Source organism: Salvelinus alpinus, chromosome 32, assembly GCF_045679555.1.
Source record: "Salvelinus alpinus chromosome 32, SLU_Salpinus.1, whole genome shotgun sequence".
NCBI classification, from domain to species: domain Eukaryota; kingdom Metazoa; phylum Chordata; class Actinopteri; order Salmoniformes; family Salmonidae; genus Salvelinus; species Salvelinus alpinus.
In genome coordinates, this window is record NC_092117.1 from 27,228,144 (window position 1) to 27,244,389 (window position 16,246).

Sequence of the window (16,246 nt, forward strand, 5' to 3'; positions counted from 1 at the left end):
AAAAATTCCAGAAAATCACATTGTAGGATTTTTAATGAATTTATCTGCACATTATGGTGGAAAATAAGTATTTGGTCAATAACAAAAGTTTATCTCAATACTTTGTTATATACCCTTTGTTGGCAATGACAGAGGTCAAACGTTTTCTGTAAGTCTTCACAAGGTTTTCACACACTGTTGCTGGTATTTTGGCCCATTCCTCCATGCAGATCTCCTCTAGAGCAGTGATGTTTTGGGGCTGTTGCTGGGCAACACGGACTTTCAACTCCCTCCAAAGATTTTCTATGGGGTTGAGATCTGGAGACTGGCTAGGCCACTCCAGGACCTTGAAATGCTTCTTACGAAGCCACTCCTTCGTTGCCCGGGCGGTGTGTTTGGGATCATTGTCATGCTGAAAGACCCAGCCACATTTCATCTTCAATGCCCTTGCTGATGGAAGGAGGTTTTCACTCAAAATCTCACGATACATGGCCCCATTCATTCTTTTTAAGTGGGAGAACTTGCACAATTGGTGGCTGACTAAATACTTTTTTGCCCCGCTGTATGTCAAATTACTCAAGATGTGCCTAAGTGGCATACATGCCCCAGATATCAGAAAGCAAAGCTTAAATTAAATGTCATGAAATAACTAGAAACATTCAGTGTTGGGGTAGCTACTCTGAAAATATAGGTTACCAATTACTTCACACTGGAAGATTAAGCTACACTAAAGCTACCGTTAAGAAAACATATAGTTTACTTAACTAAATTACTTTGAAAAAGTAGTTCACTACATCCAAACTTCTCTGTGAAACATGATCATATTCAGGCTAAATCTGAAATGTCGTAGACTACAAATTATAAGAACAAATCACTTTGGGGTTATATGTTAATATAATCTGTAATTTAGCATATTAAACACAAAAATTATGTTCAAGTGAGAATTAGGCAGGTCTGATACAAAAAAAAAGAAAGGAAATTAGGCTATTACCTACTTTACCCATATTTTATTTCAGCAAAATAAGTAGTGTGTAGTTCCAGTAGTTAGCTACACTGCTACATGTAAAAAATAAATTAACTACTTTTTAAACTACCACCAAGCTACTGTAAAATGTAGTTACATTTCCAGTTGAACAACATGTAGTTCACTTCCCCAAAACTGGGAACGTTTACTGTTCCAGGGTCATGACATAGTATTACAGTGCATGCACCGTCTCCAAATGTCATTTTCTCCCTTGAGAAATACCAAATTGTGTACATTTCAAGGGTTGGTGTGGGGATAGTCGATACTATCTTTGGGTACGTGGGTTACGTGGGATTCGTGGCGTTTGACAGTAAAGTTGAGAGGGGTGGAGCTTAGAGGGGGGGGGGGGGGGGCACAGGGCTCGGGGCTCCGGGAGGTGGGGGGGCTTCATCAAAGGACCCAAAATGTTACAGGGCAAGCTGGTTTCCAGTAGTTACCACAGCTACAAAGTAAATATTGGCTATATAGGAAAAATTTATGCAAACATTTTTTTTTCTTAATTTAAGGTTATGTATACGGTTAGCAGTGTGGTTAAGGAAAGGGTTAGGATTAAAATAAAATCAGATTTAAAAAATATGAATTGTAGAAATAGGCGGGCTTTAAGATCTTGTGGCTGTAATAACTAGTGACGACCTTGGCACTCGCTAATACGTTAAGTTAGGACGTTGGGAACGTGTGAGATCATCTGATTGGTCGGTAGCCATATGTGGGAGGAGTGTTTACGCGGCTATTTATTTAGCTAGTTCCAGTCTATTATTGTCTTTGGTGTAGTCCAGCTGGTCTGGTCGGTGTGAAAGACATAGCACTCTTAGCACTTATTGTATTTATTATTTCACCGTCAACGGGTTTAAAAAATGTACTTTACGTTTTCTCATAACAACTCACTGGACGACAGTTTCCCTTCCTCCCCACAGGAAGACCTGGGTTCTCAACGGTTGTCCTGGGGGAATCTGGTGCAGAAACTAACCGTAATCAAAAGGATCAATCAACGGTTGGCAGACAAAGATCATTGCAGTTGGAATAGTGACACTGGTGAGTGTTTGTTTAGCACTGCAGCCTTTTGTCTGAGTGAGGAGTAGCCTACTGTCTTTGCTTTATTTAGGAGGATTGCTACAACGTTGCAAAATAATGTATCACACAAAAGGTATGCAGCAATATTGATTCCAAAACAGATTTAAAAGTATAACACTTTTTTTCTTGGCATCAATAGTTGCTTATCCATAGGCTTCATATGAAAAAGTTCACCTCAAGACCGATTGTTACAGCACTATACAGTACAATGAAGGAAAAGTACCCCTATCGTTTTCTTTTCTGTTCCAGGATCAGTCACAGACATGTCCATGATATCAGAGTCTGACAGCGGTCTCTTCTACAGCCCACTGGAGGAGTCTCTCTGTGCCCACATTGTAAAGACCATTGTCGAGAGCCTCTCTGACGCTACGGACACTGTCCTGTGCTGCTCCAAACTGGTCCTACCAGATACTCTCCTGGACAACATCAGTCGGGAGCTTCTCCATCTGGCTGCGAGTGAGCCTTGCGGCCTCAAGGGGGCGCTCATTGACCTGTGTGTGGAGCAGGGGGACCAACAAGGAGAACTGTGTAGTGTGGAGCAGATAGCCGTGGACCATAACCTGGTTCCTACCTTCCATCTCACCCTCGTGCTACGGCCAGAGGTGGGGGGGTTGTGGCCCAAGGTGCAGAGACTCTTTGGGGGCCGGAGGGCTGTGTCCCCCCAGAGGCAGAGTGGGAGACACACACTCAGGCTCAGTACCGGGTTCAGGGCTATCAAAAGAAAGCTGTATAGTTCAGGAGAGCTGCTTGTTGAAGAGTGCTGACCTGGCAAGAGCTATGGGTGTTTTGTAGTAGATATCAGACCTGAGTCTAATAATACATATCTGAAATACTTTGATATACTTAGTATGCTCCACTTTGTTTGGTTTGCCTGCTACAATGGAACCAGTGTAATGTTCCCAAAAGTGCAAATCAAGCATGCTTCAATAGTTTGACTCTGGTCGGATGTATATAATATTGTCTGACTCTGGTCTGATGTATATAATATTGTCTATGACTCTGGACTGAAGACAACACTACATTGAGAGAAGCCTTTTATGGCTCTGTGTGATAGAAGTGATTTCAGATATTCCACTGTGGTCACCAATGTACCTAAAGAAAACTCACTCCACTTCTGAGGGTGTGTAGGTACCCTGAATAGTCAAATTCTGAAGATGCTCTTAATTCACATAGTGGGGCAAAAAAAGATTGTGCAACAATGTTAACCATGTAGTTTTTTTTTGTATATGCTAAAATGTATTGAATGTATTCTAGGGAACACATCTTATGGCAGCTTTTCCACATCAATTGACATGTGGAGACAATTGAATGTAAGATATGGCGATTAAGACAATGCAAAACTGCTGTTTTTGAACCATGGATTTGATTAGACAGTATTGATACTCATATTCACCTGAACTGCTTTTTGTACTTTCCTTCAAGAACTTGAAACTGAAACTAAAATACATTTTCAAATTAAAATATCCATGTGAAATATTTTGTTTGTGGATCAAATATTTGTCTCTGTAATAAAATAAAACTACACTAGGTCATTATATAGTGATTATAATGAAACATTTGTTTAATTTGAATAAATACAGATTCATTTGTGCAATAATTTGCAATCTACCAAGCTACAAGCAAATCCACAGGGTACATTCAATTATATAATTACATTAGCTACATAATTCCATCTAGCCCATGTAATAACAATGTATGGTATATACAGGTACTAACTATAAATGCTATAAAAACTGGCTCAGATGTCTATCCTTAAAGGCCTTGAGTTGGTTCTTCTAAATATTTATCAAAGCATAATATGGGAAAGAGCTTTTATTATAGCAGCTGTAGCAGTATCTCATTCAAAAATAAATTTCAAGGCTTAAAAAAGAGATAAACACTAATGTTTGTATTTAAACCAGCCATCACCTTGTCAGTTTGTTTCACAGTTCTACAGGAAGTTAAGTCTGTCCGCAGGAGTGTGCAGAGAGAGAGAGGGGTCCCCCCACAGCCCATATGTCTGCAAGGCATTTTCTCTCTAATTGCTGCTCCAATCTTACGCTCCAATTTGTGTGTGTTGGCTTGAATAGAGCGTTGTCTATTGATTTCTTCACATTCGATTCAAGTACCAAATAATCTGAGGGGGAAAATAAGTATGGAGCAATCAAAACATCAAATGGATCTCCAACAACAGAACCTTTTCCATTGAGGTTCAAATCAGAGCAGATGGGCAGCAGGTCATGCAAGCACACATCAAAAATGTTAATCATGGGCATCTATCAGTTAATTTTTTTTTAATAACACATTGGTTAATAAAAAATATTGGAACAGTGTAAAAGTTCATTTGTGTTTCACTTTCACGGATCTGTGAATTTGAACTGGTTGCTGATTGCCCATTGGCCAGGTGGGAATGTTCTGGGAGCCTAACTTTAGTCAACCAGCTTAAATGCAATGGGAAACCCATCCACTGTCAATGATCTATCAGCAGGCAAGTAAGGGCATTTCACACATAGTTCTGAGCTATGGTATTTTATTTACATTTGGTCTGGTTGGTCTCACATTGCCAAATGAACCAAATTGCCTAAACCTGAAAAAAACAAATGTATTGTCACAGATGTAGTGAAATGTGTTGTTTAACAGAGTCAGCCATGGTAGTATGGCGCCCCTGGAGCCTTGCTCAAGGGCACAGACAGACATCACCTTGTCAGCTTGGGTATTCTAACCAGCGACCTTTCGGTTACTGGCCCAACACTCCACTAGGCTACCTACCACATGTTCAAGGATTTTTTTAATTGGAGAAAAATGCTCACGTTAAGTATATTAAGTTGAGAGCATGTGAACATCTGCAAGAGGATTTTGTGCATGCAGGAACAGTCATGTATGCTTTTTTTTACATAATAGCATAGGTTAACAGGAAGGATAAACCAATATCACAATAGGTCTTGCTCATATCGATATCAAACCCAAATCAAACAATATTGAAGTCAAAACAGTATCAAGCGATACTGATATAATTTTCAAGTTTTATTAGTCCTACAGGATACACGTGGTATACACCAGCCAATGAAATGCTTACTTGCAGCTTCCTTCTTGACAATGCAACAACAATAAGAAATAATAAAAGATAAGAATACGAACATAAAGTAAATGGCTCAGTAGAATATAATAAACATTTCACCATAAGAATAATACAGTAAGGTACAATTTATAGTCCAATATTTACATGTGTTTTGGGGAAGGGGGGATTTGGGGGCAAGTGTTTAAATTGTGCAGTATTTGGCAATCATAATAGGAGTCTGGTAGCAGCAGTTGTGATTTGTGTGTAGCATTAATTTATATGTGTGTATGTGTGTGGGAATTTTAGATATTGGTGCCCACCATTACAACGTACCCTTCTGTATGTCTGTGGGTTCTTATCCCTGTATCGTGATCTGAATCTCCGACAGTCGTAGGCGTTCCCATCCGCTGAGCCCTTTGGTACAAGTCAGAGTCTCCGAAATGATGAGCAAGGTACAGCAAGCCTTCCTCTGGAAGACAAAAACACACAAAAATGTATCCAATATATTGAAAAATATAATTATGCACTTTATCAAAAATCTTAAACTTCAGAATTATTTCACTGCATTGGCCTGGCGAGGCATCCACCATAGTTCAAATCAAAATGTTATTTGTCACATGCACTGAATACAAACAGGTGTAGTCTTACAGTGAAATACTCGGCTGGGGTTCGCCCCTATATATAGAACCCATGGCCGCAACACACGTTCTCTACATCATTTTTGAGCCGCCTCTAGCACCGTAGAGGATTGGAGTGATCCATATAGCTCAGACCTGCCCGTCTTCACACTACTCAACACTGCAGCAGAATCAGAGCAAATCGCAACTCTGAGTGGTTTCACCTCCTCCACCAATCTAAAACCTATAATCATGGCCATCAACTCGGCTGCATATACTGACTGACACTTAATAAATTAATCGCTTACATACTCTAACGTTGAAATCTGGGATATACACACCTGCCTCCACCCTTCCACTGACTGTATCATTTGAACCATCTGTATACATCCTTAAAAACAAATAAAACCGATTATCCATCTCCACACACCATCTCACGTCCTCACCCCGTTCTCTCCTGCCCTCAGTCATGTCAACATCTACACTTGGTTTCGGAAATAGCCACGGAGGAACATTCCCCAATGCAATTGCCGGCCCTATCTCTCTCCCCCAGTCTGAGCAGAGTTCCCATTTGTCTTGAACGCACTGAAGTCTAAATGTCAGAGTTCCCTGTTGTTTTGAACTCGACATATGATCTCCGCAGAAATTAATGTCGCAATTAAAACAATTGGAAACTGGGACTCGGAAATCTCTGACTTGAAACCACCAGAAGAGGAGAAGGGAGAGGGATTACTGGGAGTATTTGTATGGATGTCAACGAGTGTCAAATTTGGTTAACAAAAAATGTAATGGGTTATTTGTTATCTGTGGTTTATTTGACCTAATAGAAGTTTCGTAATGATAAGGTTGTTATGAGTGTACTGATATAAGTAGGACTATAAATTGGAGGGTCATGCTAGAAGGGATCCAGCTTTTGACAAATTAACGTCAGATTTACTTTTTGTAGCAGCAGGTTAGTATAATTTACGCAGCAGTTTATGATAATTAGGTTAAGGTTAGGAAATGGGTTTGGGTTAGCTAAAATGCACACAAAAAAAATGTTGATGTTAATTAACCAAAAGATGGATCCCTTCTAGCCATGAACTTATCGGCGTTGTGCCTGATCGTCATTAATTAACACAGTTTCCAATTTTTTTAATACATTTTTTATTTAAATAGGCAAGTCAGTTAAGAACAAATTCTTATTTACAATGATGGCCTACACCGGCCAAACCCTGAGCCAATTGTGCGCCGCCATATGGGACTCCCAATCATGGCCGGTTGTATTACAGCCTGGATTCGAACCAGGGTGTCTGTAGTGATGCCTCAAGCACTGAGATGCAGTGCCTTAGACCGCTGCACCACTCTGGAGTGCCTATTTCTAAACCTGATCTTCTTAAAATATAATTTTAAACCTTAAAAAAATGATTTACAAAATCGTTTGTGGTAACCCTAACCAAGCTGCTAATCTTATGCTAACCCTAACCTTAAATTAAGACCGAAAAGCACATTTTTGTTTTCATGAACTTTTATCAAATAGACAATTTTGACTTTGTGGCTGTGGTAACCTGAGGTAGTGGTAGTAGAAACCGTTGTGTCTCGTCAGAGTGGAAGAGAGAGGCCAACTCTGCAGAAAATCTGTCTCCCTCCAGTAGGCGGCGTTTTTTCGTTGACTCGGTCACCAAGCAAGGAGTTTTTGTATGGAGGTCAATGAGAGAGTGTTGAATTGGGTCAACAAAAAATGTACGGTTTATTTGCTACATGAGGTTTATTTCGTCGAATATAAGTTTCATAATGCTTAAGTTGTTACGAGTGTAATGATAGGACACGTGACATCCCGGCAACTTTGAGAAAAAAACACTGTATATTTGAGTTGTCTCGAGATGGCTATGCATATTCCTGCATTGAGGCTAGTAGAGCATCTCTCAGGCGGTTGACGTCAACAACCCTTATCGAATATTCAAACAAGATTACAAGAATGAGATGTATCATCCAATCCAAAGAAAGGATAGGCGGGAGCTAGACAACCCGCCCAGCCGCTTTGTGATCGACTCCCATTGTTAGGGCGGAGAGACATGTATCTTGTCAGTATATCCATCATCTTTGCTGTCGTATCTGCCCTCTCATTCGCTAAAATGGTCCCACCCGATTTTGCCTCCTCCTGAGTATCTTCCACTTTTTAAGACTTTTTATTTCATTGTTAGAGCGGCTACTAGACTAGCGTACTACTACTTCCTTCACCATGAAGTGGAGTATCTGGTCAATATAATGGCTAATCTGATACATTCAGGATCAGGGGCTGTCCCATTGTAGCCTGGTCTCATAGACTGGACGTAACATAGTACATGTAAGTCCATAGTACATGTAAATCCACAACACTCAAGTTAGTATTATATGTTACATTTGGTATGGTTACATAAGACAGATGGTTACTTAAGGCAAAAACGAAAGTGGTGTGGTTGGTCGGGGTCGATGGGTATGCATATAACATGAATGTCTAGTAACCAAAGTTGTGATTTCAAATCTAATCACGGACCATTTTAGCTAATAAGTAACTTTTCAACTACTTACTACTTTTTAGCTACTTTGCAACTGCTTAACATGTTAGCTAACCCTTACCCTAACCATAACCCTTTCAACTCACCCTTTCACTAACCTTAACCCTTTTAGCTAACCCTAACCCTAAACAAGTTACCGAGCTTCATTCAAGCTAACTGATCAACGGAAGCCTCAGATGAACAGTGCTTGACTTGGGCAGGAGCTGACGGGAGCTGAGTACTGGCCACTCAAATGTTCTACTGCTTGAGCTCCTGTTCCTCTTATAAATGTTACAGGTTTTAGCTAGGTAGCGGTGGTGCGCGCTAGCAGCCTTTCAGTCGGTGACGTCACTTGCTCTGAGACTTGAAGTAGTGGTTCCTCTTGCTCTGCAAGGGCCGCGGCCTTTGTGGAGCGATGGGTAACGATGCTTCGTGGGCGACCGTTGTTGATGTGTGCAGAGGGTCCCTGGTTCGCGCCCGGGTTTGGGCGAGGGGACGCCATAAAGTTAAACTGTTACACAAACTATTACAGACTACAAAGGGAAGCACAGCCGAGAGCTGCCCAGTGACACAAGCCTACCAGATGAACAAAATTACTTCTATGCTTGCTTCGAGACAAGTAACACTGAAACATGCATGAGAGCATCAGCTGTTCCGGACAACTGTGTGATCACGCTCTACGCAACCGATGTGAGTAAAATTCACAAAGCCGCAGGGCCAGACGGATTACCAGGACATGTACTCCGAGCATGCGCTGACCAACTGGCAAGTGTCTTCACTGACATTTCAAACCTCTCCCTGTCTGAGTCTGAAATACAGGATGTTTCAAGCAGACCACCATAGTCCCTGTGCCCAAGAAAACTAAGGTAACCTGCCTAAATGACTACCGACCTGTAGCACTCACGTCTGTAGCCATGAAGTGCCTTAAAAGAATGTTCACATCAACATCATTATCCCAGAAACACTAGACCCACTCCAATTTGCATACCGCCCCAACAGATCCACAGATGATGCAATATCTATTGCACTCCACACTGTCCTTTCACACCTGGACAAAAGGAACACCTTTGTGAGAACGCTATTCATTGACTACAGCTCAGCGTTCAACACCATAGTGCCCTTAAAGCTCATCACTAAGCTAAGGACCCTGGGACTAAACACCTCCCTCTGCAACTGGATCCTAGACTTCCTGACGTGCCACCCCCAGGTGGTAAGGGTAGGTAACAACAAATCAACCACACTGATCCTCAACACGGGGGCCCCTCAGGGGTGCGTGCTCAGTATCCTCCTGTACTCCCTGTTCACTCATGACTGCACGGCCAGACATCACATCACCAACATACTAACATCACCAACAACGTAACATGGTCTAAGCACATCAAGACAGAAGAGAGCACGACAAAACCTATTCCCCCTCAGGAGACTGAAAAGATTTGGCATGAGTCCTCAGATCCTCAAAAGTTTCTACAGCTGCACCATCGAGAGCATCCTGACGGGTTGCATAACTGCCTGGTATGGCAACTGCTCGGCCCCTGACCGCAAGGCACTACAGAGGGTAATACGTACGGCCCAGTACATCATTGGGGTCAAGCTTCCTGCCATCCAGGACCTCTATACCAGGCGGTGTCAGAGGAAGGCCCTAAAAATTGTCAAAGACTCCAGCCAGCCTAGTCATAGACTGTTCTCTCTGCTGCCGCATGGCAAGCGGTACCAGAGCACCAAGTCTAGGTCCAACAGGCTTCTAAACAGCTTCTACCCCAAGCCATAAGACTCCTGAACATGTAATCAAATGGCTACCCAGACTATACGCATTGCCCCCCCACCCTCTTTTACGCTGCTGCTACTCTCTGTTTTTATCTATGCATAGTCACTTTAATAACTCTACCTACATGTACATATTACCTCAATTACCTCAACTAACCGGTGCCCCCACACATTGACTCTGTACCGGTACCTCCTCTATATAGCCTCGCTATTGTTATTTTACTGCTGCTCTTTAATTATTGGTTACTTTTATTCTTTTTTTTTGAGGGGAGGGGGGGTATTTTTCTTAAAACTGCAGTGTTGGTTAAGGGCTTGTAAGTAAGCATTTCACTGTAAGGTTATATTCGGCGCATGTGACAAATACAATTTGATTTGATTGGCGTCACCTCGTTGATCAGTATGTGTTCAACCTGTGCTGGTTTGTCCATTTCGTTAGTTGGAATCAAATCAAATCAAATTTTATTTGTCACATACACATGGTTAGCAGATGTTAATGCGAGTGTAGCGAAATGCTTGGTTTCATCTGTGTTCGCCCAGTGGTCTTGAGAGGTGGAGGGTCAACACCTTAAGTTGTCGCGCCCTATTTGTGTTAATTTGTCTGATCTTCCCTGTTTTCGTTTTACGCCTTATTTTTGGTTTGCTTCCTGTCTTTAAGTTTGGTGTGAGTTTTTCTTGTTTGCCTCTTAGTGGGCAAATTTAGTGGGTGCTCATGGTGGGTGTCTTTTAGGTACCAGTTGTTGTTACTGTGCAACTTTCTGTGGGCACCCCCATGAGTGTCTTTTAGAACCCCTCCTAAAACCCCACCTGTTTCCTTTCGGTTGTTGTCAGTGACTCTGTTAGTTCATTTTTGGTTTTCTTGCTAGGGAATGTAACACAGAATATTAGCTCAAAAGTATTGTGGAGCTCCTGCACATAAATATAAACAGTACCGGCACCCAAAATGAATACTGGCCCCTATTTCAGTCCAAGTCAAGCACTTCTGATGATAAATATTGGCAATGTATGTAGAGCCACTTAAACCTGTGTATTTTGGTGTAAAGTTTAGTCGGATAGTTCCCCCTTAGCCATACTTTTAATACTAGCAGTATTACTTAAACATAAGCCATTACAGTTCTGGTGAAGGCATGTCTATGCTCTGCAGCCATGGATGGATGATACCACCACAAACCCGGGGAAACTACCACCATTAACAAAGAAGAAATGGAGAAATAAGTCCAGGAACAAGCATGCATTAAATGAACATCTGCTCTCTTAGGAGAGACTGGCCGACTGCCACTCCTCTGTGGTGGCTGAGTTACGACGAACAGCTCCAGCTGAAACAGAAGGACCAGGAGAGGATCCTACTTCAGCTTTCAGCTCAGCTCTTATGCAGAAAGTCGAACCAACATAAGGCCTTGACACCATCTCCACCCAGGAGTACCAGATTCCCTCTGATGCCTATCTTATCATCACCTGTCAGGGATGAGTACCGCAACAAGTCTAAGTTCTCAGTCAACCGTGGGATGGATGGCAACCCTAAGATGGTGGGATTCTACATGGGCATGGGCAAGACGGGCAACATTGTATGTGAATGGGGACCACCTCCTCAACATGCCAGAGAGACACAAGCTTGTGGCCAGGTGCTGCCAGGACTTCTTTCACCTCACCCCTGGAGGCCTGTCTGCTGTTCCACAACGGAGCCACTGGAGGGAGGTAGGATAGGATAGGACAGCCTTTCTCAACCCAGTTCACAGGGCCCACCAGTCATTCCATATATTTGATGTACCCTAACACCAGCACAACTGATTCAAATCAACACTGGTGGCGTTCCTGCCTGATCAGATCTCACAACGCTTGGATAGGTGTTTAACATATCAGCTAACTACATCATATAATATAGCAATCTGATGCGCGACTGTGCAGTCAATGACGTGGCACACAACCATTGGTTGATGCAATGCAACCGCCGTGTTCAAGAGCATCAAAGCTGTGATAACCGTGTTCGACTGACTGATCTACAAAGTACCTTGCATCATAAATAACAACTCAATATTATTTGTTGATCAGTTTGTTGATATTATTTATTGATCAGCATCAACCAATGGTTGCACACCATGTCATCAACTGTGCAGTTGGGCATCAGATAGCTATGTCATATGATGTGGTTAGATGATATGTTAAATACCTATCCAGGCTTTGTAAGATCTGGCATACGTCTGTAACGGCAGGATCTCAACTGTGTTCAAGAGTTTCCACTAGATTGCACAGCCACAAAGTCAAAATTGGCTATATTGTAAAATTCATTAAAACAAAAATGTTATTTTTGGTCTTAAGTTAGGGTTAGACTAGGAATAAGGTAAGTAGTGTGGTTAGGGTTAGATTTTAAATAATCATATTTTAATAAGAGAAATTGTAGAAATAGGCATGGTTTATGACTTTGTGGCTGCGGTAACTAGGGGCAACAGTGTCAAGAGCGTCAAATCCATGATGCATTGTGGGTAAATTGTGACTGACTGATCTAGAAATAATAACGAGTAGTTTATTTATGATGCAAGGTGATTTGTAAATCAGTCAGTCGGCAGTTGCCTGCAGTGACGGCTGCAATGTCGAACAAGCCTATTGGCTTTCAGATTAGTTAACTCATTTCAGGTGTGTTTGTGTTGGAATACTTCAAATATATGGAGCGACTGTTGGGCCCAAAGAACTGGGATGAGAAAGGCTGGGATAAGATAGGCCTAAACTTTATTGTCCCCGGGCGTTCAATCGTCTTGGACACACAGTACATATTTATTCAAATGTACCCTATACATTACACGCTCACAGGTGACAGTGAGGACCAACGCAGCAAGCCACACCACACCCACAGAGGCTCACCCCGGAGGAGATAGAGGTCCATAAGTCCTCCCTGGTGGAGTACTTCACCAAGGGGCCTGGTGCTATCTGCCAGCTAGACTCCCTGTACTTCCAGGAGAGTTCCACGAGTCGCTGCAGCCACGAGGAATCCCCCTACAAGCTGCTACATGTCCTGCCACACATACAACAGGAAGTGATGAATAGAATGCAATACAGTACACAATATATTAACATTCACAGTGTAAAAAAGGCTACAGTAAGAGGATGGTATAGTTTTATTCGGTAACTTATTACCTTAAAGGGATAGTTCACCCAAATGACAAAATTATATGTTGATTTCTTTATCCTGAAAGCAATGCTGTGAGGGTATGACAGCAATCCATGCTTTGGTTTTGTTTACTTGGCCACTGTTTCCAAATGCAAACTTTTTAGCTTTGTGGCACAAATCCAATGCAGGTCAATGGTACCGATATTCACATTTATCACTCTTCATGTCCAAATCATCTATAAGTAACTTCACAGAGCTACACAATCCATTTTACACCCTTTAGGATGATTTGGACATGAAGGCCGAAAAATGCTAATATCAGTATGATTGACTTCCATTGGATTGGAAATTAGCATTTGGAAACAGTAGCCAGGTAAACAAAACCAAAGCATGGATCCCTGTCATAGCTTGTCCATGGACTGCTAACAGGGTAAGAAAACAATATATAATTTAGTAATTTGGGTACACTATCCCTTTAAGTTGCCCTTCACTAATAACTGTAGAACAACATTGTTTTATCATGTAGTGACATAGTAACTGCTTCGTAACTACATGGGGATAGTTTAGCAATGTAGGTTATTGTGGAACAAGGACTGACATTTCCAAATCAATTGATCATGGAGGTCCCGGGCTATTCCTCAGACATTTGCTCACTCACAGCTGTGGTGAACCCTGCCCGGGCCGGGCCTCATTATCGTGTGATCCGGGCTCTAAGAAATCCCTCATCTACCCGCAGGCTGCTCTATATCTCCTGTAAACCCGAAGGAGAGCCCATGAGGAACTTCAGGGAGCTGTGCTGCAGTCCTGACCCATAGAGGAAGCTGACAGGGGAGGCGTTCAGTCTGACTGTAACTGTGCACCACACTGCAAACTGTGGCTGGTCTTTAAGAGATAGTTCATTACTATCACTACCACTACAACTTACACTACAGCTGAACCTTTTCTAGTTTTTCTCATTCTTATACATTGTGAATGTTGTCCTCTGGAATGTGTGTTGACTACAGAGATAAAATAGTCGATTCAGTGGAAATTCAATTCCAAAATCCTCTCAAAAAGGAAAGTGATCATTACTTAAAAATACAAATTCTGAGAGCTTTTCAATGTCATGTAGAATATTAAATCAATGTTGTACGTTATTCAGAGGCATATACTACAGATACTGCATTGTGAGGGGTTGTGTCTCTATATCCGACAGCAGCAGTGAATCAAAACATTAGATAGCAGATAATAAATGGATCAAAGTAGGAAATGGGTGGAGAGCAGCGTGTGTTTGGGGTCGCTTGCTCACAAAATGCTGGAGTAGATTCTCTGCTATCTTCCCCTCTTCTGTGTTTGAATGAGGCACATGCTGTACTCCATCTGTTATGTCATGTTGCATGCCTGAACTGCATAGGCTTAAACTCCATATATGTACACTAGGTGGTGCTATGGAGTCAACTATAAACTTCCAATGTGTAGCCTTGAGTTACCTGTTTTACATTATTGCTGACATAAAAGACAGGAGGAACCCTTAAATTGAATCACAGTATTTGATCAGTTCTCCCTTCTAAAAACCCATGGTTTATATATAAAAAAAAACAGAATAACAAAAGACATTATGGACATACTCGGTGGCCAGTTAATTAGGTTCACCCATCTAGTACCTGGTTGGACCCCCCTTTGCCTCCAGAACAGTCTGAATTATTCGGGGAATGGATTCTACAAGGTGTCAGAAACGTTGCACAGGGAGGTTGGTCTATGCTGACGCAATGGCATCACGCAGTTGCTGCAGATTGGACGGTGGTACATTCATGCTGTGAACAGACCATTCCATCTCATCCCAAATATGCTCTATTGGGTTTGGTCAGCAACAATGTTCAGATACGGTGTGGCATTCAATCGTTGCTCAATTGGCACGAAGGGACCTAACGTGTACAGGAAAACATTCCCCTCACCAGTGCAATACCGCCACCAGCCTGTACTGTTGACACCAGGAAGGATGGGTCACAAGGACGGCTGCTTCGCCAAATCCCGACTGCCATCAGCATGACGCAACAGGAACTGGGATTCGTTGGACCAGGCAATGTTTTTCCTCTCCTCAGTTGTCCAGTGTTGGTGATCGCGTGCCCACTGGAGCCGCATTTTCTTGTTTATGGCAGATAAAAGTGGAACCTGGTGTGGTCTTCTGCTGCAATAGCCCATCCATCATGACAAGGATCAACAAGTTGTGCGTTCCAAGATGCTGTTCTGCACACCACTGTTGTACTGCGCCATTATTTGTCTGTTTGTCTCTTTCGACCTCTCTTATCAACAAGTTGTTTTCACCCACAGGACTGCCGCTAACTGGATTTTTTTGTTTCTCTCACCATTCTCGGTAAACCCGAAACACTGTTGTGAGTGAAAAGCCCGGGAGATCAGACATTTCTGAGATACTGGATCCGGCACGCCTGGCACCGACGATCATACCACTCTCAAAGCCGCTTAGGTCACTCCTTTAGCCCATTCTAACGTTCAGTCGAACAGTAACTGAATGTCTCGACGCCTGTCAGCCTGCTTTATATAGTAAGCCATGGCCACGTGACTCACTGTCTGTAGGAGCGATCAGTTTTCATGAACGGGTGATGTACCTAATAATTTGGCAAGGTTGGGGTCAATGTAGGAAGTGAGTAATTGTCAGTCCCATTTTAAATGAAGTACAACTTATACAGTTTAGCAGGTTTAGCATGTGTCACAAATCATCTCAAAGCATTCTCATACTCTATCAATGGTGTATAAACATACATAGTGTGTTATGACACATTTGGCAATTCTCCCTACAGTGGGAATGGTTAGCTCACCCTTTATACTCCATTTATAGAATATAGAATATGGCATATGCATATAGATACTTTTTTGGTAAAAGCAGCTGTTAATTGGTTAATTATGTGGATTCCTGGGAGGCTTGGGTTTATGACTAAAGTGGAATTTAAATCAAATAGAATCACAAGTCAGGTGTATTCAGGATGCTTCAAAGGTTGAATCCAAATTCAAAACTTGACGAGTTGGTTTGAAGTACTAAAAGGACAAAACACGATATTTGAGGCAAAGGGCATTTCAAGACAGCCTTTTCAAAATGTTTATGACTTACAGGCAACACTGTCCAGGACATAGCTTAGTTGA

General features: G+C 42.1%; 1 protein-coding gene, 1 long non-coding RNA gene and 1 pseudogene across 2 annotated transcripts; 2 read left to right on the plus strand and 1 right to left on the minus strand.

Annotated features, from left to right (window-relative positions):
• The first annotated feature begins 1,749 nt into the window (after nucleotides 1-1,749).
• On the plus strand, nucleotides 1,750-3,628 carry LOC139562433 (DNA damage-inducible transcript 4 protein-like). The gene is made up of 2 exons (XM_071380149.1): nucleotides 1,750-2,035; nucleotides 2,324-3,628. Exons 1-2 carry the CDS (start codon nucleotides 1,858-1,860, stop codon nucleotides 2,836-2,838), a joined length of 693 nt encoding a protein of 230 aa, XP_071236250.1. The 5' UTR covers nucleotides 1,750-1,857; the 3' UTR covers nucleotides 2,839-3,628.
• Nucleotides 3,613-15,602, minus strand: LOC139562434 (uncharacterized). Its single transcript, XR_011672353.1, has 4 exons — nucleotides 15,043-15,602; nucleotides 12,862-13,012; nucleotides 5,445-5,580; nucleotides 3,613-4,190 (listed from the first exon to the last, which is right to left on the minus strand). It is a non-coding gene; the product is annotated as an uncharacterized lncRNA (long non-coding RNA).
• LOC139562154 (tRNA (uracil-5-)-methyltransferase homolog B-like) lies at nucleotides 7,691-11,704 on the plus strand (annotated as a pseudogene).
• Nucleotides 15,603-16,246: the final 644 nt, after the last annotated feature.

Coding starts and splice junctions, on each gene's coding strand:
- LOC139562433 (XM_071380149.1), top strand. CDS start 1,858: ATGTACTTTACGTTTTCTCATAACAACTCACTGGACGACAGTTTCCCT. Junction 2,036..2,323: donor CAGTTGGAATAGTGACACTG/GTGAGTGTTTGT, acceptor TTTCTGTTCCAG/GATCAGTCACAGACATGTCC.